The sequence below is a fragment of the Peromyscus leucopus genome, chromosome 9 (genome assembly GCF_004664715.2).
Source record: "Peromyscus leucopus breed LL Stock chromosome 9, UCI_PerLeu_2.1, whole genome shotgun sequence".
Taxonomy (NCBI): Eukaryota; Metazoa; Chordata; class Mammalia; order Rodentia; family Cricetidae; genus Peromyscus; species Peromyscus leucopus.
Genome location: NC_051070.1, coordinates 50,773,081 through 50,796,319, shown reverse-complemented (window position 1 = coordinate 50,796,319; position 23,239 = coordinate 50,773,081). Strand labels below are relative to the sequence as shown.

At 38.4% G+C, this 23,239-nt stretch overlaps 1 protein-coding gene across 5 annotated transcripts in view; it reads right to left on the bottom strand.

Moving 5' to 3' along the window:
- Positions 1-23,239, bottom strand: part of Fndc3a (fibronectin type III domain containing 3A) — a 150,384-nt gene that overhangs the window by 15,754 nt on the left and 111,391 nt on the right. For all 5 annotated transcript variants that reach the window (XM_037208395.1, XM_028877631.2, XM_028877630.2 and 2 more), the window contains 11 exons: positions 19,004-19,273; positions 17,364-17,422; positions 13,305-13,462; positions 13,142-13,201; positions 12,236-12,374; positions 11,230-11,283; positions 9,031-9,155; positions 8,053-8,227; positions 6,833-6,919; positions 1,449-1,587; positions 306-374 (listed from right to left, as the gene is read on the bottom strand). In XM_037208395.1, coding sequence (XP_037064290.1) covers positions 306-374; positions 1,449-1,587; positions 6,833-6,919; positions 8,053-8,227; positions 9,031-9,155; positions 11,230-11,283; positions 12,236-12,374; positions 13,142-13,201; positions 13,305-13,462; positions 17,364-17,422; positions 19,004-19,273 — 1,335 coding nt within the window. The remainder of the gene's footprint in view (positions 1-305; positions 375-1,448; positions 1,588-6,832; positions 6,920-8,052; positions 8,228-9,030; positions 9,156-11,229; positions 11,284-12,235; positions 12,375-13,141; positions 13,202-13,304; positions 13,463-17,363; positions 17,423-19,003; positions 19,274-23,239) is intronic.

Sequence of the window (23,239 nt, the reverse complement as noted above, 5' to 3'; positions counted from 1 at the left end):
ATAGTATCTAAGTATCAGTCTGGACATGCTAGGATTGCACAATATAAACAAATGAAAAAAAGAAAAAAACTGTTAAGTATAATACTAGAGGCAGATAACAGGTTGACATCTGACCCACTGTATTTCCAGAGGTCATGATCTGAAGTGCATTATACTGGGCATAATCATAGTTGCTACAAATACCATCATCACCATCACCATCAAACCAAGCAAAACCATTTGTACGGCAGCAAACATTGCAAGGCCTGGAAGAGTCGAGGCTCATTCACTAGGACAAATCTACCACCTTCACCAGCTCTGCTTACCATTAGAACCTTCCGCCATCTCCACTACGTACTTATTGATGGGTGCCCCTCCATTGTCTTTTGGTGGATCTATTAAAAACAAAGAAAACCCCAATGAACAGAACACCAGGGCAGGATTGTGAAGGGGACGGAATCACCCGGAACACTGTAACTACCACCTTGTCTGCACTGGTGCCAGCACTTCTCAGTTAGTACACCCGTCTCCACATTCATAAAGTCAGCTCTGCAATACCTCTGAGTGGCTGCACAACAGTCCATTCACTTTAGAGTCAAACGGAGTTTGAAATGTGTAGATATCTGTAATATGGTGACTTTTGTAAACTTTGTCTCCAGGCCATGATCAAGTTTGCACACTCTCTGCTGTCCCACTGCTCTGGTGTGTAGGCAGATGTTCAGCAAGTGTTTAAGTGAATAACTGGTTTCTGCTGTATTTATTTATTTAGTTATTTATTTAGTTATTTATTTAGTTATTATTGAGAGCTAAGCAGACTCCAGTGCTGCTGCCTCCAAGGTCAGCAGTCTTTCTTTTCACACAAAGCTGACCCTGTTCATCTTCTGGTTAGGCTCCCTGAGAAGCTTTCAAAAGATGGATCCTCAATGGAGGACACATTTCTTATCAAACCACCTTGAGTTAGTAAGTTCACCCAAGCACAATACGATGCTACTGAAAAACTGGCACCAACAGCCTGCTGTACACTTTATAGGAAACCAAACAGCATCTTCACATTAACCTGCTAGATTGAAATTACTGAACTCGGGCTTTCCGTGAGAAACACGAATTCAGGGAATTGTGTCCATCAACAGTATCTGCCTTCTGACCGACTTCCTGTGAGTCTGGCCATTCATCCCATAGGCTGGACAACAGCTAACAATTCACACAAAGAGCCACTGTTTGAGCATGGCTGGATGTAACAATAATTTATCCACTTGGACATTTACACCCATAAAAAAGGAACATGAATTTTGAACTAGCTGCTTATGTCTTTTCTTCTCCTCTTCTAAGGATGAATGTAGTAAATTTCTAGCAATAGGCACCCCGATACTTTTACAAGGGTGGTCTATACTGCTCTTAAATCTTAACAAAGAAAAAAATTAATATTTAAATTATTTTAATCAAACACAAAAAAAGCAGGCACATCTTACCCCAAGTAATTTTAAAGCCATGTGAGTGTATCTTCCCTTTAACGGAGGGCTTCACGGGTACTCCTGGTTTATCAGGGCAGGTACTGAATTCCACAACTTCACTCGGGTTGCTTTTACCTTCTGAGTTATAAGCAATGACCTGCGGTGAGAACACAGACTTAATGTTTGTGTGGTGGTTTGAAAGAAAATGCCCCCAAAGGGAGTGGCACTATTAGGAAGTGTGTCACTGTGGGGGCAGGCTTTGAGGTCTCTTTTGCTCACACTTCCTTCAGTGTGGCTGTCAGTTGACTTCATGTTGCCTGCAAGATGTAGGACTCTCAGCTATTCCTCCAGCACAATGTCTGCCACGCTCCCTGCTATGATGACAATGGCCATGGTCATGGTCTCTCTTCACAGCAATAAAAACCCAAACTACCAAGTATAACTTACCAAGTGAGGAGCAAATCACAAGCTCAGAGAAATGACTAAACGCTTTCAGACTGAAATGTTCTCTTTGCTGGAGAAGTGCCTGTCTTCATGAGAAGACATACGAGTGCACAGGGAGTACTAAGTGTGTTTCTGCTCTAGAGCCCTAAGTTATACTTACGGAATATAGCAGAAATTCCCTATCATATGGGAAAGCCGGGTAGTGAGAACTGAGGGCCCAGGGAATAACCACCTGAGTGAATGTGGAAACACCTTCAAGTGATTCCACCTCAGAAGACTATAAATCAGAACCATGGTTCCTAGATTCCTGACCAGAAGAAGCCATGAGATAACAGTTATTTCAAGGTATAAAAGAAAGGGATGGGTTTTTAACACAGAAATAGAAAAAATATAATCCAATCTGGGTATCATTTTATTTGATTTTAGAAATTATACCTACATTTTTACCCTTCCATGAGTTACATAATTCTGAATGAGAATTTTAGGAACTAGAACATTCTAAATAACAACTGTGACCTATTACAAATTAGTAAAAGTTAATCCAACTGTTCTGTTTTCCTAGGGTCTCCTCACTGCTCTTACCCATCCAGGTAACTTTCAAGCAAATGAAGCCTAGAAGCAAAAGGTGTAGCCATTTTCATATCAAAATAGACATCACACCAAAACGATTCAGAAGAAACAGGGAAGAACACTACATACTCATTAAAGGGAAACTCTAAAGAGGATATTACAATTCTAAACACTTATGCACATCAACACAGGGGCATCCATTTCATAAAAGAACCCCTACTACATATAAAATCACACACTGAACCTAAGACAGTGAAAAGGGAGACTTCAATAACCCAGTCTTGCAAACAGACAGAATATCCAGATAAAAATCAGAGAGATTTGAAGTTAAATAACATCATAAATCAAATGGACCTAACAAACATCTGCAAAACATTCCACCCAAACACTAAAAAGTACACTTTCTTCTCAGCAGCCCAAATGGAACCTTCCCAAAGCTGGCCACCTATTAGGACACAGCGAAAATCTCAGTAGATAAAAGAACATTAAAATAGCATCCTGAATCTTAACTGACCACCATGGATTAAAATAAAGATGGATATCAACAACAGAAATAACAGAAAGTATACAAACTCATGGAAGCTAAGTAACTCACTAATGAATAAAAATTTTGTCAAGACAGAATCAAGAAAGAAATTAAAATCTTTTTAGAAAAGAATGAAAATGAAAACACAACATAACCAAACCTATGGAACACAATGAAAGCAGTTCTAAAAGGAATCTGTAATACTAACTACCTACATAAGAAAAAAAGAAGAGCGATCACATATTAATATCTGGCTAGCACACTTGAAAGCATGAGACAAACAAGATGAAATAATACAAAAAAAGTGTACATAAGAAGAAAAAACAAATCAAACTGAGGGCTGAAAAAGACAAAAAACCAGCAACAATAACAAAAATCAATGAAATGAAGAGCTGGTCCTTTAAGAATGACAAACTTTTAGCCAAAGTAACCAAAAGATACAGAGAGAAGATCCAAACTAAAAATATTAGAACTGAAAAGGGATATACATATAAATGTAATTCACCATATAAACAGACTGAAAGACAAAGACCCCATGATCATCTCTTTATATAAGAAAAGTCCTTTGACAAAAGTCAATACCCTTCAAGATGAAAGTCCTGAGGAGACTAGGCATACAAGGGACATACCTTACCACAATAAAGGAAATTTACAACAAGCCCAATGGCAACATTACCCTAACCAGAGAGAAACTTAAAGCATTTCCACTAAAAAACAGCAACAAGACAAGGATGTCTACTTTCTTTATAACTATTCAATTCAGTACTTGAAGTCTTCACTAGAGCATCAAGACAACCGAAGGAGATCAAAGGGATACAAATAGGAAAAAAAAAAAAAAAAAGTGAAGGTATCTTTATTTGCAGATGACACGATAGTATACAAAAGGAACCCTAAAAACTCCTCCCTGGAACTTCTACAGATGACCAGCACCTTCTTCAAAGTGTCAATATACAAAATTAACACACAAAAATCAGAAGCCCTCCTATTTACAAATGGCAAATGAACTGAGAAAGAAATCAGGGAAACAACACCCTTCACAATAGTCTCAAATAATATAAAATATCTTGGGATAACTCTAACCAAGCTAGTGAAAGACTTGTATAATAAAAACTTTAAGACACTGAAGAAAGATATTGAAAAAAATATCAGAAGATGGAAAGATCTCCCATGCTCATGGGTCTGTAGGATTAATATAGTAAAACTGGCCATCCTACAAAAAGCAACCTACAGATTCAATACAATCCCCATCAAAATTCTAACTGAATTCTTCATAGAAAATGAAAAAAAAATCATTTTCAATTCATAAAGAAACACAAAACATCCAAGATACCTAAAATGATCCTGACTAATAAAAGAATTGCTGGAGGTATCACCATTTCAGATTTCATGTCCCATTACACAGTTATTGTACAAAGAGAATGGTATTAGCATAAAAACAGACACATTTATTAGTGGAATTGAACTAAAGACCCACACATAATTTCACAGACCTACAGACACCTGATTTTTTTTATGAAAAGCCACAAACAATAAACAAACAAAACAAAAACAAAAACGCTGTAAAAACTGTTTCACAAACAACAAAACAAAAACAAAAAATGCTGTAAAAACGATTTCCCAAACAAGCCGCTGCTACGGCAGAGGTGTCTGGGGCTCTGGCTCAAAGCACTCACTGCTGGAGAAACTATTTTCCAGAAATTCAGTTTTCTAGAAGCCTGACTGAAAAGCCTCTGAAGTCTTTTTGTTTGTTTGTTTGTTTTGTTTCCCCTATTTTAAAAGATGCACATTCAAAGCAATTTTGTTTTCAGTCTTAACTGCCTATTTCTACTGTAAATGTCCCAGGATTATCCTCAGGGCCAAGTTCTGGCATTTTATGTTAAGCATGCTCTTACTGTTTCCTATGACAATATGTGATGTAATCAGTGCCTGCCGGAGTGTATTTAAAAAATATTTCTGTAATACACTCAGTATTTCAGGATTTTAAAAATAAGTAATAAGATTTTATTTTGACAGGCTTCTTGAAAGAAGAGCTTGCAGTATCAAGCTATAAAAGGAAGATAGACAAAAGGGGATTTAATGATTCAGATCCCCTTGGCAGGTTCCCTATAACTTGGCAGATTAAAAATACATGCTGAGTAACTAGAACTTCACGTAGGGGTCATTTTGCATTTCCTGGTGTTTTCCCCTTGCTTCCAGGTAAGCGTACCTCACACATCAGCACTGAGAACTGCTGGACAGCTAGCTACAACAGACTGTCAGGCCTCACCTCTGGAAGTTCTTCATTAAGTAGAGGGAGAGGGCAAAGTCTCAGATAATACTGAATGTCTGGTGAGCTTTGATGGAATATCCTTACTTAACTTGTCACTTGTTAAGAAGCCCACATATAACCTCCTATGACCCAGTGATGTTTATGTGTAAAAGAGGTGACTTGGGAATATGTTTTCTATCCCAAGTCTGTCACGTGGATAGCCAAATAGACAAAATTTGGATTGTGTAGCTCCTCTTCCTTGCCATTTGAAAGTAAATGGTACAGTGGAAAAGTTTTAAATAGAAATTTGATTTACATACTGAACCAGTAAAGAAGTCTGTGTGTGTCTGCTTATGTATTCAGTGGCAATTACAGAATAGTTAGAAGTCTCAGAACGTTAATAAACTTAGCAAATTGTAAAAAGTATTGGTAACTTCCTCCTTAGAAAACCTGTTGGTATAATCATTACTGAGACCCAAACTGCAATCTAACATCACTATAGAAACTGGGCTCAAAGTGCACACTTTCTTGGTATTTTGTAAATCTTACAAACATGAAAACTGTATTTGGAAAATGAAATGACCCAGAGTCATCAGGTTTTAAAATGAAACTTTATAAAATAAGGCAAAACAAATAACATTATTATTATTATAAACTATATAAATCAAATTTCCTATTATTAAGGCTCTATTTTTTTAAACATTTTCCAGGAGCACCAAAATTTATGTTTGCTTTTTAATAATGAAAACTATATATAAGGCCCTCTATCCTTTATCTGAAATGATCTGATTACATGAGCTCCGGTAGGAATATATCAATGTTTAATTTATCAACTAATAAGCATTCTGTTATAATTTTAGGTTTCTATTAAGTATAATTATTAAATAATTCAAGAGCTGAGCAAGCTAAAGAGCCAAAACATATCCTAGAGTGACACCAGAGGAGGACAGATAATTCCTGAAGTTTCCATACAGAAATTTTCCTTTTGTCACGGCCTCAAACAAGCGAGTGACAGGGGGATCGCACAACTAAACCACCACCAGTTAGCATTGTCAGTCACACCAGGATCAGACTGCGTCACCAGTGGGCATTAAAGTGAGTGTGAAACCCCAGTAAGGAATACAATGTCTACATAGGATACAGTAGTCACAAAATGCTTAGTACCAGCAAAAGGGCAAAGAATAACTATGCAATTAAGAAACGGGTGGATACCACCTCCTTTGAGGGATTACCACTAAGAGTATATAATGAATCTGTTCAGCATGCCACGATGCCAAAAACATAATAAAGCTGTCTGGAAATATGATGCCAAAAAATTTTATCGAGTATATTTTAACACACATATTTTAATATGTGTATCACATTACACAAGAGTCCCACAAAATGTTAAAACTGGTTTTCAATGCAAATACATAAAGTTTGAGAATGAGAAGTATTATCGTAACACAAAAGTTAAAAAACAAAAATGCCCATTAGAAAAAACAGAATTACTTAAAAGTGAAAACCAAAGGAATGGTTTGGAAGGAATACACAATGAAAGTATATACTTGCTTTTAACTTAAGAAGAACAATAAAAACAAGAAATACATCTCTTAATGGACTTTCAAAACTTACCTTAAACTTATACTTTGTACTACGTCTCAGATTTTTCACTGTGTAAGAAAGATCTTCTCCATCATATTTAGGCTTAAAACCATAACCCTGGAAAGGGAAACACAGTTTTCATTAAACGTCTAGTTGTAGAACTATGAGAAGTAACAGATACATGAAGCCCTGGGTGGCTCTTCACCTCTGACTGTGTGAATGTAATTCTCACCTTGATTTCTTCGACCTCGAGTGACAAACATGCTACAGAACCTTTTGTAAAGGAACTGAAATTACTTAGTCTCAGTAAATTGAAGGGTCAAGAGAGGTCTTTGTGTTGAGGGAGGAGCTGAAGCCAATGGCAATTTCATCATCAATAAAGCAATTTCAAGAACCAATTTCCTAGGGATGTCCCGTCCCAAGAACTAACCATACATAAGTACTTAACATCTTTACTGTGCCCGGAATGCACAGTTGTGTTTAAGTGAAGAAACAGATGGTTGATTGTACTGGGAGATAAGGTGCAACTCAGGTCTAATATAGCTACTTACAGTCCCAGTGACAACATTTCACTACTATATGAGCTTCCATGCTGGAAATGACCAAAAGTGGAGATATAATTGAACACATAGTACGATTCACCATTTAAACGTATAGAATGTAAGGATTTACAGTATACTCTTAAGACTGTGCCACTCTGACCTATCCTAATCCAAACCGAAGCTCTGTCTGTTTTTTGTTACAGGGAAGCAGAAGCAGGTAACTAGATTCAGGATGTGTTACGCGGTCTCCATGTGACTCTCATTCTTCTGTGGTATGGTGAGAAGCAGTACTGAACGAAGTGGAGAAGGGTAACAGCACTTACTTGGAAACTGCTCTATGCAGAAGGCTGAAGGCTGTGGTGACATTCCCTTTTATTTCTTTCTAAGTCAGTCAATCTATGTCTGACTCTGGCTGGGAGATGCAAGGTACCCTGGCTGCTAGGTAAATAAATGCTCTACCACTGAGTTACACATCCAGCTCTCAAATGAAAAGTGTAGGTATAGACTACAAAAACTCCCAAACCTCTTATATACACCACGAAAACAACAATTTGAGACCTCTCTACCAATCATGCTTAGGCAATAACAAATCAGGCTCTGACATGACTTGGAGAAAGAGCTAACTCCCATGGTGATGTTCACTTTATTAGGATTAAACCTGCACCAAAATGACCTCAACTCTTATTTAAACTACAGGTTCATACTTACTGATGTTTCCTCCTCCATCTCTAAAATGTAAGAAATTCCTTCATCTGATGGTGTTCCTGAGGGCTTACTCCACTGTAGGGACAGCCAAGTAACTCCAGCCTTGGCCAGTACAGGACTTGCAGGTACAGAGGGAGCACAGCCAGAAGTGTAGTATAAGACCTCTTCACTAAAATCACTGTTGGAACAAAAGATTTTTAAAAAGGAGTCAAGATTATTTTATTGGTAAAAAGCCCCCCTTCACTAATGGTAAAAATTTTAATCCTTGTTGTTGTGACGGGGCTCAAACTGAGACCCTTGATATGAACATGCTAAGTCAGAGCCCTACCACTGAGCTTACAGTCTCAGCTCTGGAAAATCAAAACTGAATGGATTTGAAGTGTCTTAAAGGTACCAGGTCAGACACCAAAAGGTTGGTATTCTTTCAAATGCATAAGTTATGTTCATATTTCGTAAGCTTTGATAAGTGAATTATTTAGTCAGTGAAAAAAAAATACACAGTGGTCTGCAGGAAAGAGAACACAGTAAAACTCACCCCCTGTACACTTCTATCACACTTCCATATGCCATCCACAGGAAGAAGAAAAGACAGTTCTCACAAATGCCATTTAATATGGTAGAAAATGTAAACTGTGTAATTCAACCTGCCAACTCCCATAAAGGTGAGCAGGGGATGCTCTAAACTAAAACAGAGTAGAAATAACTCCAATAGGACTCTCCAAAGGTCTGGGCTTGTCTGAGCTACAGAGAGAGCCTTTAAGGAACAGAGAAAACCAAACTCCAGATATGATCTTTCCTGTCACCCTATGTCACTAAGAGTCACCCCATGTCACTAAGACACTTTCTTCTGGCGTTTGCTAGACCATAATGATATCAATACAATAAAGCAAATTTGTCAATGGGTAACCTGACTCAATAGTCATACATGTGAAGTTGACTAGATGATCTAAAATGTACATATTTTTTTATAAAATGGCTTACCTTATACCATAGTCATTTTTGGCTGATAATCTAAATTTACAACCCATTGCTGGTGACAGTTTGGTAATTTTAAATTGCTTCTGTGAGCCCATGTAACACTGACAGAATTCTCCATTTCCTTTCCCCTAGGAGAAATGGCTAGTTATTACATTTCATACTCACCACTAAGAGACAAACGCACATCTGTTCCTTTATGATATTTATTATCTGGTACAGCATACATTAACAGTACTCTGATACAAATATCATAGATCATAAGAGAAGGCTGAGATACTGGGCATCTTATGTATGGTTGACTTCAGGAGCAGCAGTAGCTCTCCAAGTAGCCTTGCACAGCTTCTTGAATTAAATATGATGTTTCAGCCAATGCTAAATTTCTGGCCATAAGTTATGGACCTTATAATCTCCATGGGGGACAAGTAGTTATCAGTGATAGGCTGATCTCTGAGACAGACAAGTGACCACTTTTCCTTAACTCATGAAAAGTTCTTTGTGGACAGTATTGAAGCCTGTCCCAAACCTCCTCCTAGACACTGCTACATGTCTTTAAGAGGTTTGGAGCAGTGGCTGCTTACATTTACCACTGAAGGATTGATTGTAGCAGAGTGAACAGCCAAGTTACCCAACAGAGAGAAGAAAGTTAGGCTACCTCAGGACAACAGGATTTTAGAAATGTCGAGTGTGAAATAGACTAGGCAAGCTCCTCTTTTCCCACCTCTTTCCCTGCTTGTACCTCAGTCAAGGGCAGCTGGGGCTGCCTCGGTTCCTCTGAAGGACTGCATCTGGCTGTTAAGCTGAACCATCTTATTCTTTTTAATGGTATTTAGCGGAGTCCACTGTGAGGTCTAAGCACATGATCCCACATTTTGAAGAATGGTGAATTTTGTTCTCGAGTTGGGGCACTATGACTGTATCCTCAGCTTAAAGTCATTAAGTGAATTACAATTTCTTGAATAATATAATGTGGTATAATATAATATGAAGTGACATATTTGGCTAGTTTTTATCAGAAATGCCTTGTTGGATAATGGTATAAAATTACTAAACAGTGAATTAACTTTCTATTCCTGTTATGCTTTATCATTTATCAAGAGGATATAGTTTATCTTCTGTGATCAATCAAAAGCAATCTTATTCTGAATTCTCTTAGCATTTCTGGAACAAAACCTTCTTAGTTATGCTTTATTATTCATTTAATATGCTGTCGAATCCCCACATTAGCAATAGAATTTCCTCCCTCTGGTCCCTTCTCTTTGCTTGCCATAAGCAATAGGAAAGAGCGAATGGGAAAATAGACAAGAAAAATCACACTGAACTGTACAGCCCACTGTGCTTGCCGTGACTGCCAACAATGCCCAGAACCTAATCCCTCGTCTCTGAATGCTACCTTGTATGGTGGCAGGACGGAGAAAGGGTTACCCTTGACTATCTGGATGAGCCACCAAGGCAAGCACAAACAGCCTCCTGAGACAGGCAGGCATGAGGAAGAGTAAGAACGGTGACGAGGCCACGGACCAGAGGAAACTGGGCAGGGCAAGGAACAACTCTGTTGCCCAGTGAAAACCGTATCGTATTTTCAGCTTCCAGAACTATAAGATGTTGTTTAAGTCATCAAGTTTACGGTAATCTGATCTATAAGCCATAGGGAATGAATAATCTTGCTATTAAGTCCGGCATGAGGAATAGTGCTTTTACCCAAGGTAATTATAAAATGACTCTCGTGCCCATGTGCGTGCATGCGTGCATGCATGTGTTTACCCAGTACCTCATGCTTGCTAGGTAAGGTCTAGCACTGAGCTATATTCCCAGATCCTCAAGTGACTGCTTTAATGGTGTGAACAGGGACCATGAAGGAAGCTATGTGAGGCGATTTCTGAGAGCTTGTAAGAAAACTCCAAGTGACCAAGACGAGAGTCTTTCTTGTAATCTCTGTTCCTCACAACATGGGCTGTTCTTGGTTGTGCTTTTGTGCCCCTCTCAGGTGGGGCGGAGAGAGTGAGTTCACTTCAGATTATTCATTACAATTCTCCTTCATAAGGAAGTTCAGTTAATTACATTTTCTAAGAACACTTAACCATCTACTTACCCTCTGCATAAAATACTGTTTCTTAAAAAAACAAAAAAACTGAAACAGATAAAAACATTTTATCTGAAGGTACCCCTGTAAATTTAATTACTAAAAGGATTCAATGTACTTACCTCATCCCATTCTAAAATAAAGCTTTGGATTTTAGAACCATTGTCACTGGGTGCCTGAAACAATAGGAAAAAAAAATTAGTCATCATAAATAACAAGAAACCTACTTTATATCACAAATGTTCTCTGTGACTTAACCTCTAAAATGGCCATAGCGGGGCTGAAAGCTGACTCAGTGGTTAAGAGCAATTGGTGCCTTAAAGAAGACACAGGTTTCGTTCCTGGGACCCACATGATGGCTCACAACCATCCCTAATTCCAGTTCCAGGGGACTATTGGAGGAAACTGTTATGTGTAAAGAATTTTACCATAACTCACTGAATTATCATATTACCTTTATGCTATATCTTTACTCAAATTATACAAAGAGGAAACTGAGGCCTTCAAAGTAATTCCACCTACTAAGATGACTGAGACAGGAGGACATCAAGTTTCAAAAGAGAGGGAGGGGTACTGGGAATGGAAATCAGTTGTAATATTTGCCTAATATATGGAAGGCTCTACCATCAATCCTCAAACCCCCAGTATGGGAGTGAGCATCTCCTAGTCAGTTTACGCTGTTTACTTAATATAGTCCAGGTTATCTGAGAGAGAATCAATTTGGGAGACCCCCCTCCATGAGACTGGCCTGTGGATATATCTCTGAGGCAGTTTCTTGATTGCTAGTTGATGTAGGATACTGTCCCTAGGCAGCTGGGACTGGGAACAAGCCAGTAAGTAGTGTCCCTCCATCATGTCTGCCCTGAGTTCCGTCAATGATAAGAGTGTAATCTAGGATGAAATAAACTCTTTTCTCCCACAAGCTGGTTTTGGTCCGTGACAAACAGCAACAGAGACTGAGTTATCTGAATGCCTAAGATGCAAACGCCTATTTTAGTGTACAATGAGAGGAGTAAGTTACCTAACTGAACACTCCTTTGGTCTCCAAAAACAATTGACATTTAACACACGGTGGGGAAGGAAAAAAGAAGAAATGTCTTGTTAGAAAGAGTCTACAAATATTCTTACCTTCCACTGCAAGGTGAGTGAGTTTTTGGTTCGATTGGCTATCCTCGGTGAATTGGGTGTATCAGGTTCACAGCTCAAGGTAGTAAAGCTTTCGGCTTCTGAGGGAATTCCCTTTATTGAATTGGACTCTGCCTGCACTCTATGGGATAAAGTAGTTTTATCCGGTTTACTTTTCAACAGTATCAGCTTTATATATATGCAAGTAGTAAGGTACCTTTCAAATATTCTACCAAGAAAATTAAAGTATTATCCAGAAGTAAAGAATGTCCCTTAAAAACAGTATAAACCAGGGGTTTTATTTTATTCTAAGTCAAAGTAAGAAAAACACTTTAAAATTGTGACATGACATGTCTCTGTACACACACACATTTACTTCCCAAAGTAACAATTTTCCAAAAAAGTATTCTTAATATGCTGATACTTCTATCCTATTTGATTCTATTTCACTGATTTAAAAAATATTGACTGTCACCCACACAATTCATGACTCAATAGTGGTGTCACTCCAGCTTGAACTATATTAGGTTGGATGATGTTTTGAGTGGAAGTACAGAAAACTTACAGAGTTAATGTGTAATAAGAACATAGCCAACTATAAATGTTCTTTAAAAATAGGGTGACTCCAATTGGGCCCCTGATGGGGAGACCACAGAGTAAAAGCTTAAGGGAATATACTGGAAAACCATAAGGCATTATCTGAATTGCTTCTATGAAATGCTGTGCAATCCTGAGTCTTAATATCCCATGTTCTTTCCAAGACATGATGTAGATTAATAAACACAAAAGTAAACAGGTCTTGTTTATGATTCTGTGTATAAACATCTCAGAAGCTAGGGCAAGTGCTCTTGACAACAACAGAAGAAAAGCCCAAGCCTCTACTGTGCCCATCCACAAGACAGTTCTTACTTTGCATGGTAATCTGTGGCTGGTTTCAGGTCATTCAAAGTGACACTTGTTTCTTCTCCTCTGGGTTAGGAGAAAAGAAGAGAACAGCACTATTAGCTATACATCCTTTATCACACTCCATTAACCCACAGAACAGGGAAGAGCAGGAGCACAAAACACCTACACATAAACACTTCTGTATTTCCCTTCCTTCCCAGTGCTCGACACCAGGATTTCGTAACTGCAGAGCTCTGGTACAGTTGTCTCATTCACTTCGCCATTAATGAAACTGGAAGGGGGAGACCAGGTAAGCAGGACAGTCCTTGCTTGAATGTCTGAGGCCTGTAGAAGGAAATATCAACAGGTGAAAGCGCTCTGAAGCAAATGTGTGTGCACGATGAGCAGTGGACTATCTGATAGGCTCAGAACCATGCACAAAGCAGCAGCAGTCCAAACCTGCACAACACAGCTCACAGCAGGACGCTCCATGTACAAACAGATGAGACAGATGTGTAGTGAAGAAAGAGGGCAGACAAAACGTAAAGACCAATGTGGCCTATGCAAGACTGTACAGCAACAAAAGAAAAAGATGGGAGAAGGGCAATTTTTAAACTAACTTGAGAGTTCATTTCTCAACTTACCCAGGGTTATTTAATACAAAACAGACAAAATGAATTAAGAGAAAAAGGAACGAAAGGAATGAACGTTTCAAAGAAACAAACACAAATGCAGCACATGCTCAAGACTGTAGGTGCACACACTATTTCCAAGGCAGCGTTAGCACACTACTTTAACCACCAGACAGACAGTAAAAAGCTAGGGATTAGTGTGCTGAGGGCCAGAGAAATGGGACTCTAGAATGAGGTTGGGTGCTGCTGCAGCCCTTGCTCCGGGCCAGTTAGGAAATATGTGTTCACTTTCCTTTTCTTTTGGTCAGGTCTCACAATATAGGCCAGACTAAACAAGAACTTGAGTTCCTCCTCCCACAGCTTTCTGAATCCTGGGATTACAAACCTGTATACTACCATGCCAGGCTGTATTTACTTTTGGACTTAAGAACTTCATTTTAATTTTTCTTCTCCCTTAGGATACTATCCTATCAATTTGCAAAAGTGTGTAAGTACACCCACTTCAAGATGTTCACTGCAGCATGAGTGACGACAGAAAGCTGGAAACATGGGTACTGACTTCTAACGTTTAAAAAAGAACAAGAAAAGCCATGTCTGTCCTGCAAATAAACCTTTCATTAATATACCAGTGAGATCCAAGAGCAGGGAAAGGAAAGCTGGGTCCTAGTTTACAGCAGTTTGTTAAAAAGTTTTCCTTTTTATGTGCTCAAAGGTGCCTGAAATGGACTGTCACAAGCAAATTAACTGTTGCTTTTTGAGATCTTTCTGTACACATGTGGTGAGATACAAGAGGAGTTGTAAGAGGAAAAACACAAAGTTTTAATTGTTTTATACACATCTGCTCTTACTGGAATAATTCTGTGTATATGTTCCTTTTATAGCAAGGCCTAATAAAGAGAAAAAATGGTACAGGGATTAGAATAATTTAAAAATTTGCCTAGAGATTGGTCTGGTGAGATGGCTCCAAGGGTAAAGATACTTGCTATACAAGCCTTGTGACCTGAGTTTGGTTCCCAGAACCCACATAAAGGTGGAAGGAGAGGACTGACTTCACCAAGTGTCCTCCGACTTCTACAGGTGTACCATGGCACAAATGCTCAAGTACATACACAATAAATACAATTTAAAAGATCACATATACATTCCTTTTTAAAAATTTGTTTGCATTTTACGTACATTGGTGTTTTGCCTGCATGTATGTTCCAGTGAGGGCAGTTGTGAGCTGCCATGTGGGCACTGGGAATCGAACCCCTGTCTTCTCCACGAGCAACAACTGCTCTTTTCCTGAGTCATCTCTTCAGCTCTGCCCCCACACTTAATAATTTTACATTTACCACACGATGATGATTCTTTCTATTAAAGGAAGCTGGAGGAACACAGGCCACACTTTGCTTTCCAGTCCATCTCTAGTTCCAAGCACACAAAGCAAATGGCATTTTGTATAGGGTCAAATACTTATGGAGTGAATAAATACATTTAATTTGGTGACCTCAATAAAACAAAGCATGCAAAACCATACACAAAATCACCAAAAATTCTGGCCTGTTCTTTCCAACTCAGAAAATTAATTAAAGAGGTACCATTACTCAAACATTAAATATAAACTAAAATAAAACATGCAGTTACCTTTTTTTAATATTATTAATCAAGGCTCGCTATTTTACTAAATTACCTCTTTTGATAATGCCAGGTAAACAATTTTAAGATGATTTAAAATTTCACTTTCTGTGCCCACTTTTAACGCTAATCTAAGAAAACCGCCATCAGCTGTTCCATCACCTTAACACAAATCTTACCAGGACCACTAACTTCCTTTGCTTCCCCTTTTCTGTTTTGTTTTACGTAGAGTTTAAAACAGCAAGAGGGGCAGGTTTGACACGGTAACCGTGGGCACCTGTTTGGTATGGAGCACTCTCCTGTACACGCCACGTTTTCCGCATCCTCAGCGCACAGGATTTACACACAAGCCTGTGCTGCAGCGATCCAGTGTCTCAGGAGGCTGAAGCAGCTGTGTTGCAGCTCTCTGGGTTAGTATCTTCTCCAGGGGAATGGGCTGAGCTTTGAACTGGCAGGGAGAAGGCAACTCAACAAGGCCACTGCTGCTGAAAGCCCCCAGTTTAGTGCCCAGCTCCACCCCTTCCTAACAGGCATGGCACAGTGACAGCAGTTAGAGGCAGACAGAACACTCTGCAGCACCCACAGCTCTCCTCCTCGGCTCACTACACAGACTCTCTAGAATTAAACATGCAGCTTGTAAGCTGCTTTTATTTTTAAGGCTGAGGTATTTGATACTGCCCATAAACTCACTTACGTTTCTATTCTAACCTGTGCCACAGCAAAAATAGTGCTTTCGTTGTTCAGCTACCTTTTATAACCATGGCAAAACCACCCAAGAGTCATGGAGGACTTGAGATGGACAGCACCCTACTGTAAGTCTTCTTAAATGCGATGTCTTTACATCACTTCACACATAAGCTGTTGCACAACCAAAAACTCGAAGAAACCATTCCAGAGACATGGGAGAGATCACCCGCAGAAGGCATGTCAGGCTGACGAAGAACACTGTCACAATCTGATGGCCAAGTCATGAGTCCTAACTTCTTTTTCAAGTGAACCCAGTGAGAAGCACCAGGACAGACAGAGCTGGAAACTGCCCAGACTCCAATCTTGGCTCTCACCACTACTTATTTCAGTTCCTATCTGTAAAATGGGGGAAACAGTACATCATGAGCTTTGTAAGAATTAACTAACACATGTGCATCTGAAGTACTCCAAACAGAGACTGACACCAGCAAATGTTAGCGATTGTTATTATGAAATAAAATGTTACTTTTACATTTATTCCATCTATAGGCTCCATTCTTAAGAGAACAAGTTAGAATGAGAAAAAAAATGAGCAGTGTCATAGCACTTAAAGAGCAGAGGAAGAAAAGCATTAATCAGAACAAGTATTGTGATATTTTGATGTTTTCAGTACTTTGCAGAAAGTTTTTTCATTTATTTATTTATGATTATGATGTTCAAATAATTTGGTTCCTAGTACCCCCAACGTTTGTCAAAAGTATCTTTGTCTATTTCTTCCTTCATATTTTGTTGAGTATAAATATCATAATTTATGCATTTCTCATTCCACTTTCTGTGACTATTAATGCTGCAGTGGACATTTTTGTTTGTGTACTTCTTAAATGGGAAATGTGACCCGCACTACACTGCTTTGATTCTTTTCATTATCAGTGGAGAACTTGCTATGCTTAATGGGTTTAAACTTTTGCACTTAGTATGAATACTTAATCTTTTGTCATAGCCAAGGGAAATGTTCCTCCCAGCAGGTCACAGCTTTTATACGAGCCATTGGGATGCATACAGAACTTTGGATGTAAGCCTTTTCTGTTCTCATACCAACGTTCCTAATTTTTCTGGTTGTACTCAGTGTTCTGAGGACGTGGGACATACTCATGTGCTTCACTGAGGAAGGGTCCCTCTTCTAGGCCACTCACACCATGATGACTCACTACTGTCCTCACATCTATGAAGTTAAAATAAAAGTCTGGATGAAAATGACAAAATTCTACATGAATATACTGAATAGCAAGAAAAATCCATGAGATACTTACCACTGGTTTGACAATGTTGGAAAGGAATGCTTCAAATGCTTTAGTTTCTTCATCTTTTTCTTTAAAAAAAAATTAAAAAAAAAAAACCTTAAATGCAAAATTCTCTTTCTCTCCTCTAGTTGTTTTCTACTTTTTATCCTTATTCACACACAGGAATCTGTAGTCCTTCACCATTCATCTGCTTCCATTTCTATTTTAACTGTTCCTACCACTTACAATACCACGTATGTGCACATGCGCTGTATGCATGTAAGTATGCGCACACACACACACATACACAACACACACAGCCACCTGAACAGTGGTTTTTCTTAAAGTGTGCTTTCATTCATGATGGAAAAACATCCCCTCTCCTCTGCAAAGTTCCTGCTTGCCATTCTCACATCACTGTTTTCATTGTTTTTGGTCTCAGTGTATAGTATAAAATGGCCTGAAACTTACAAGTCTCCTGCCTCAGTCTCCCAAGGGCTGGGATTACAGGCATGCACCACTACACCTGGCTTTAATTAATGAATTAAGTATTTTAACCAAGGTTTCCTAGATAGAAGTAATTTGCTATAACTCATAGCAACCACTGACAGAAACAAAATTTTAGCCCCTCTTTTGAGACATGAGTGCAGAAAGGGATATTCAGACAGTCTCAAAAACTGGAGAACAGTTTAGTAAATGTTAACACACAAGCCATGAAGCCATTAAAGCATTGTTTAAAATGTGAGGAATGAAAATGTTTGGAAGATGAAGGTGAACACAATAATTTTGGTATTGCTCCCACAGCTGGAAGCATTCTAGTTGCCGTCACATTAATCAGCTACATCATAACTCAACACAGTTAGATAGGAGTATCACTTTAGACAAGTACCTTCAAGGATTGAGAGAATTATGGTGTTAGTGTTTGTGAAAAGGCATGTTAGTCCGCCTCACTGGCATATTTGAGGAAACTTAAAATACAGTATGGTCTACCTTTAGAAGTTAAAACAGGTAACAGTATCAAGGAAATCTATGGAAATTAAGACAGGCATCAATAAGAGGCTTAGCATTATAGTCCAAGTACCCGGGCAAGAACCTCACACTCTTTTAAACACATGGAAGACAGGCTATTGTTAACCTAGCGTATATTTACCTTATAGAGAGTTGAGTCTAATACACATTAAAAGGTAGTGTTCAGAGTTCATATGTTGACAGCCACACATTAGGGGAGGGGCCCAAAGAAAGAATAAACCTTTTGAAGCAAAGAGAAGGAGATTACTCTATTCTAACTATGGAACATGCAGAGAGGATTGGTTAATGACATACTAGTTATCATGTATTTATAAATAAAGAGGCTGAGAAAATAAAGCTTTTGTAAAAGGCAAGACAGCCTTATCAAAGGACCAGAAACAGAAGAAATGGAATCTTGGTTAATTAGTTTTCCTATGAAATGAAACTTTTCAACTAATAACATTTATGATAATGTGAAATTATTTGAGATTTCCCAAATCTCTGTTTTGCTCTGTCTAGCATCATTTAGAGTCTAAAACATTTCTCACAGTTAGAGAAGTGCTAGTCTATGAACTTATGTGATCCAGGATGAGACAGCTGAAAGGTGAGGTATAATTTTAGCAGTTAAAATGATGAAAAATATCAGAGACACATCAAGGTACCTTCTACTTCCGAATCAACTTGTGTACAACCTCTCCCTCGCCCAGATTTGTTTCTTGCCGATCCGGTGTTCATACCACTGGCATTCTGTCCTTTTATGAGTCCATTGTGTTCGCTTATGGGAGAAGGGCATTTCTGGGGTGATGGGGGCGGGCTGCTCATTTTATCTTTCTGGGTTCCTTGACGATCCTTTAATTTTTTCTGCAAACGCTCATATGTTTTACTAGATCTTTCATCTCTAAAGTTGGACCTGCCATGTGTAGAGTGGGCATCTAGAAGAAGTAAAACACAGTGTTAAAAATGTCATTTTTTCTAAATGAATTCTTGGCACAGTAACAGGCAGTAAGCCTATCATATCATATACAACTTATTATAAGGTACGAGTAGTGATTTTGCAAAACAAAGCTATTTCTATGTCTCCACTACTAGAATCAAGCTTCATGACTTGGTTACAACTCCATGAACATGAACACAGACATTTCTTTACCATTTTCCCAACTATTACTCTGCAGAGAAACAGTGGTGGTCTGCGGTGTCGGTGAGGAATGAGATCAGGCCGACTTACAGCTCCTCTTTCACTGTTTGTAAGCTATTACTTCCCAATCGTCTTTTAATCTCAGTCATATAAAACAGGCAAAAAAAGACATCGCCAATCTAAATTTCCTTAAGATTTCCTTCTAAAAAAGAAAACCACCACTAAAACTGCTGTAGGAGTTAGCAGACAGAAACTAAGTGGACTATAAAATTTATTTCTTCATTTTTTTGAAATATAAAATTTACATTTAAATATAAAATACTGAAGAAAATATTTAAGAGAAAAGCCTAACAAGTCCCACTGTAAAGGAAACAATTTTAATTTAGCAGTACTTTATGAAAATTAGCATAGTATTCTTGAAATGAGTATTATAAGGATATACCGAATAAAATTAGATATTAAAAACAGGAGTTTGGATATCTATACATAAAAGAGTAAATTTAGGTCTTTACATTACACTACATATGAATCAAATACCCCAAGGTGTAGCTGAAACTACAAAACTCTGAGAAGAAACAAAGGGGTATATCTGCATGACCTTGGATTTGGTAGTTCTTCTTAGACAAGACATGAAAAGCACAAACAAAGCAAAACAAACAGGACCTGCTCAAAATTAGGACCTTTTCTCTACCAGGAAAGTAGAAAGGCAGTATGGGGGGAAATACCTGCAAACCATGGATCTGATGAAGGACTTGTATCCAGACTATACAAAACATACAACATAAGAATAAAATGACAACTCTATTAAAGAATGACTATGCAAATGGCCAATAAGCATCAAAAAAAAATAAAGAAAATAAATCAAAACAAAAATGGGATAAAACAGGCAACAAGACGGTTATGAAGGACAGCAGATGTGGAAAAACTGGAACCCGCATACACTGCTGGTAGGGATAGTAAATGATGAGATCCATAAACAGCCTGGCAGTTGCTATTCACACGTACCCTGGCCCTATTCACACATGCCCCAGCCCTTGTACTCAAAAGTGTGAAATGTGCCAAGTGTGAAAAATGTAGACACTTGTATACAGTGTTCTCAATGGCATCGCTCATAGACAAACAGTGAAAGTATCAGCTATCTGAGTGGTAGCTGGGTTGGTCAGCCTGCCAGTTTTCCCTCATTGTCACTACCTCTATGCAGCCTGCAGCAATGAGCAGGGCCAGTTCTCCTGCTCTCAGGTCCTCAGATCTGGGACACTGACACTCACATCATGGGGTGGGGGAGGGGTGTCAGCTCTCCTACTCTCAGGACTCAGGGTAGACTCACCTGCACCCACAAGACCTAGAACCAGGGCTATGAGTTGGCCCACCACAATATCCATGGAATCTATGAACTGTTGGAGCACGTGAAGGGGACAAACCTACAGATCCAGAACATCAGGATCTCCATGACACAGGACAGTAAGAGGAGAGTCCATGGTGTAGCAGAAATCAGAGGACTCGAGCCAGACCAATGACTCTTGGCAGTGAATACTTGCAAGTAAAGATGAATGGACTAAAGGGTAAACTGTGACTCAACGGGCCACATTACAGCCTCCACAACAAGATTCTTCTTTCTTTGTTTTTGTTTGGCTTGGGTTTGGATTTTTCTTTTAAATTTGGTTTTGATTTTGGGGGGGAGGTTACAAGTACAGAAGGCAGACAAGAAGGGACAGGGAAATAAGTGGATCAGGATGCATGATGTGAAATGCACAAAGATTCAATATAAGTTACAAAATAAATAAACATCTTAAATTTTTTCAAGAGCATATGTCTTCCTGAATCCTTAAATGAGTGATACTATTTATAATTAATATAATAAAATGTCATCAAAAGATGTATGTGAAACATATTAATGTGTGTATGTATTTATAGTATACAATATATACATTTATTAATGTATATATATGTATATACATATAATGCACGTGGGTTTTTTTTTTTGCTTAATTTCACAAATAAATATGTATATTTGCTTGGAAAAAAAAGTGTCAAATGTCACCAACTAATGAATGCATGAGCAAAGTGTAGTATGCATCCAAGTCTCAAATTCAACCCACAGTGGATGTCACAACAAAGATGAATCTTAAGTTAAAAACCCAGGCAGAAAAGATCACATCTCATATGAACATTTGAAATGCTGTAAATACACTGCTATACATGTGTCCATGCAAAGTCTGGAACAGGCAGCAACACAGAGACAGAAAGTAGATTAAGGGTTAGGGGCACAAGAAGAAATCAGGACAGACTACTGACTGCTAGGTGAAGGTTTCTTTGGGGGTGGCAGAAATGGCTTAGAGTTATTTATCCCTAATCTAATAAGCTGAAATCTGAAATGCTCCAAAGTCTGGAATTTTGAGTTCTGATATGACACAAATAGGAAACTCCACACCTGAATGGTGAGGTTGTGCAAAATCACTACATATAATATGAAAACTACCAATAGGGTATATATGTATAAATGAAGTTTGTGTTGTAACCCCTTAGATCCCATTCCTAAGATACCTGAGTGTGAGAGTATATGTGCATGTAAAATATCTAATGAAAACATTTGAGATAAAAGATAATCTGTAGAGAAAATATGAGAAAAAAAATTCTACTCATTGTTACAACACAGTAAACAGAAAAATCCACTGAAACCTAGGAACCATTAGTCCCCATTTTTAAAATGTAATTTGGTTACTCAGATGCTTTTATATTTTATCTATTATTCAAGATAAAATAACAGGAGTACCATGGAGAAAATAAAGAGTATGCCATAACAGAGTAGATCTGAGAGGATGAAAACCCAGTAGCTAACAATGTGACCTTGTAGAGACCAATTGTTCTGCAGCTCAGCTCCTTCACCTGTAGTTTGGGAATATTTCTGAGGATGACATGAGCTAATGCATTCATAAGAACAGCATATGGTGAAGTTCAAGTTCAGTAATGGTATGGCTAACAATGAAGTGTTCCACTAGGTCCCACTCGGGGAAGCCATACAACATGTGAATTTGGAAAGGAAGCCTCTACTGACTAGACACCAACACTCTCAGCTCCTCAGACCTAGTGTCACGTTCCCTAACAAAGAGCCTCAAATGTGATACAATTCCTGTCCTCCACCACCCCTTAGCTGGTTTGTGCATATATGTCCTTTACTTCCCTTTACAACACTGCGAATTATAACTATGCACATTATTTAGAGACTGTGCTTCAGTCTTTATTTAAATTAGGGCTGATGTTAGATATATTCTGGCAACCGAACAGGAAGGAGTATCAGAAAGCCAGAAAGAGATACAAGTCTGGGGCTAAAAGAAGATTCTCATAGAGGATAGAAAATCTGAGTTACAAGTATATAGGTGTTGTTTAAAGCTATGGCAAAGAATAAGATTATTAATGAGTTGCGTGTGTGTGTGTGTGTGTGTGTGTGTGTGTGTGTGTGTGTGTGTGTTAGTCTTCAGCAATTTATTAACTAAAGGCAGAGATTGTAGCTCACTTAGGGCATCTCAATCCCTCACAGAACCCAGCAACTTAAGGTTCATCACAGCCTTTAAGGTTTTTTTTTTTTTTTTTTTAAAGCAGTTATTTCTTGCTAAAAATTTCCTCAGAGGAGACCTGTTGTCTACCAGGACCCCACTACACACTCTGTCTGATGGAAGATACCACTTCTCTGATTTTTTTTGTCTACTTTTTTCCTAGAAACCTGTTGCATCATGAAGACCAAGTTGCTTAATAGTACTTGGGT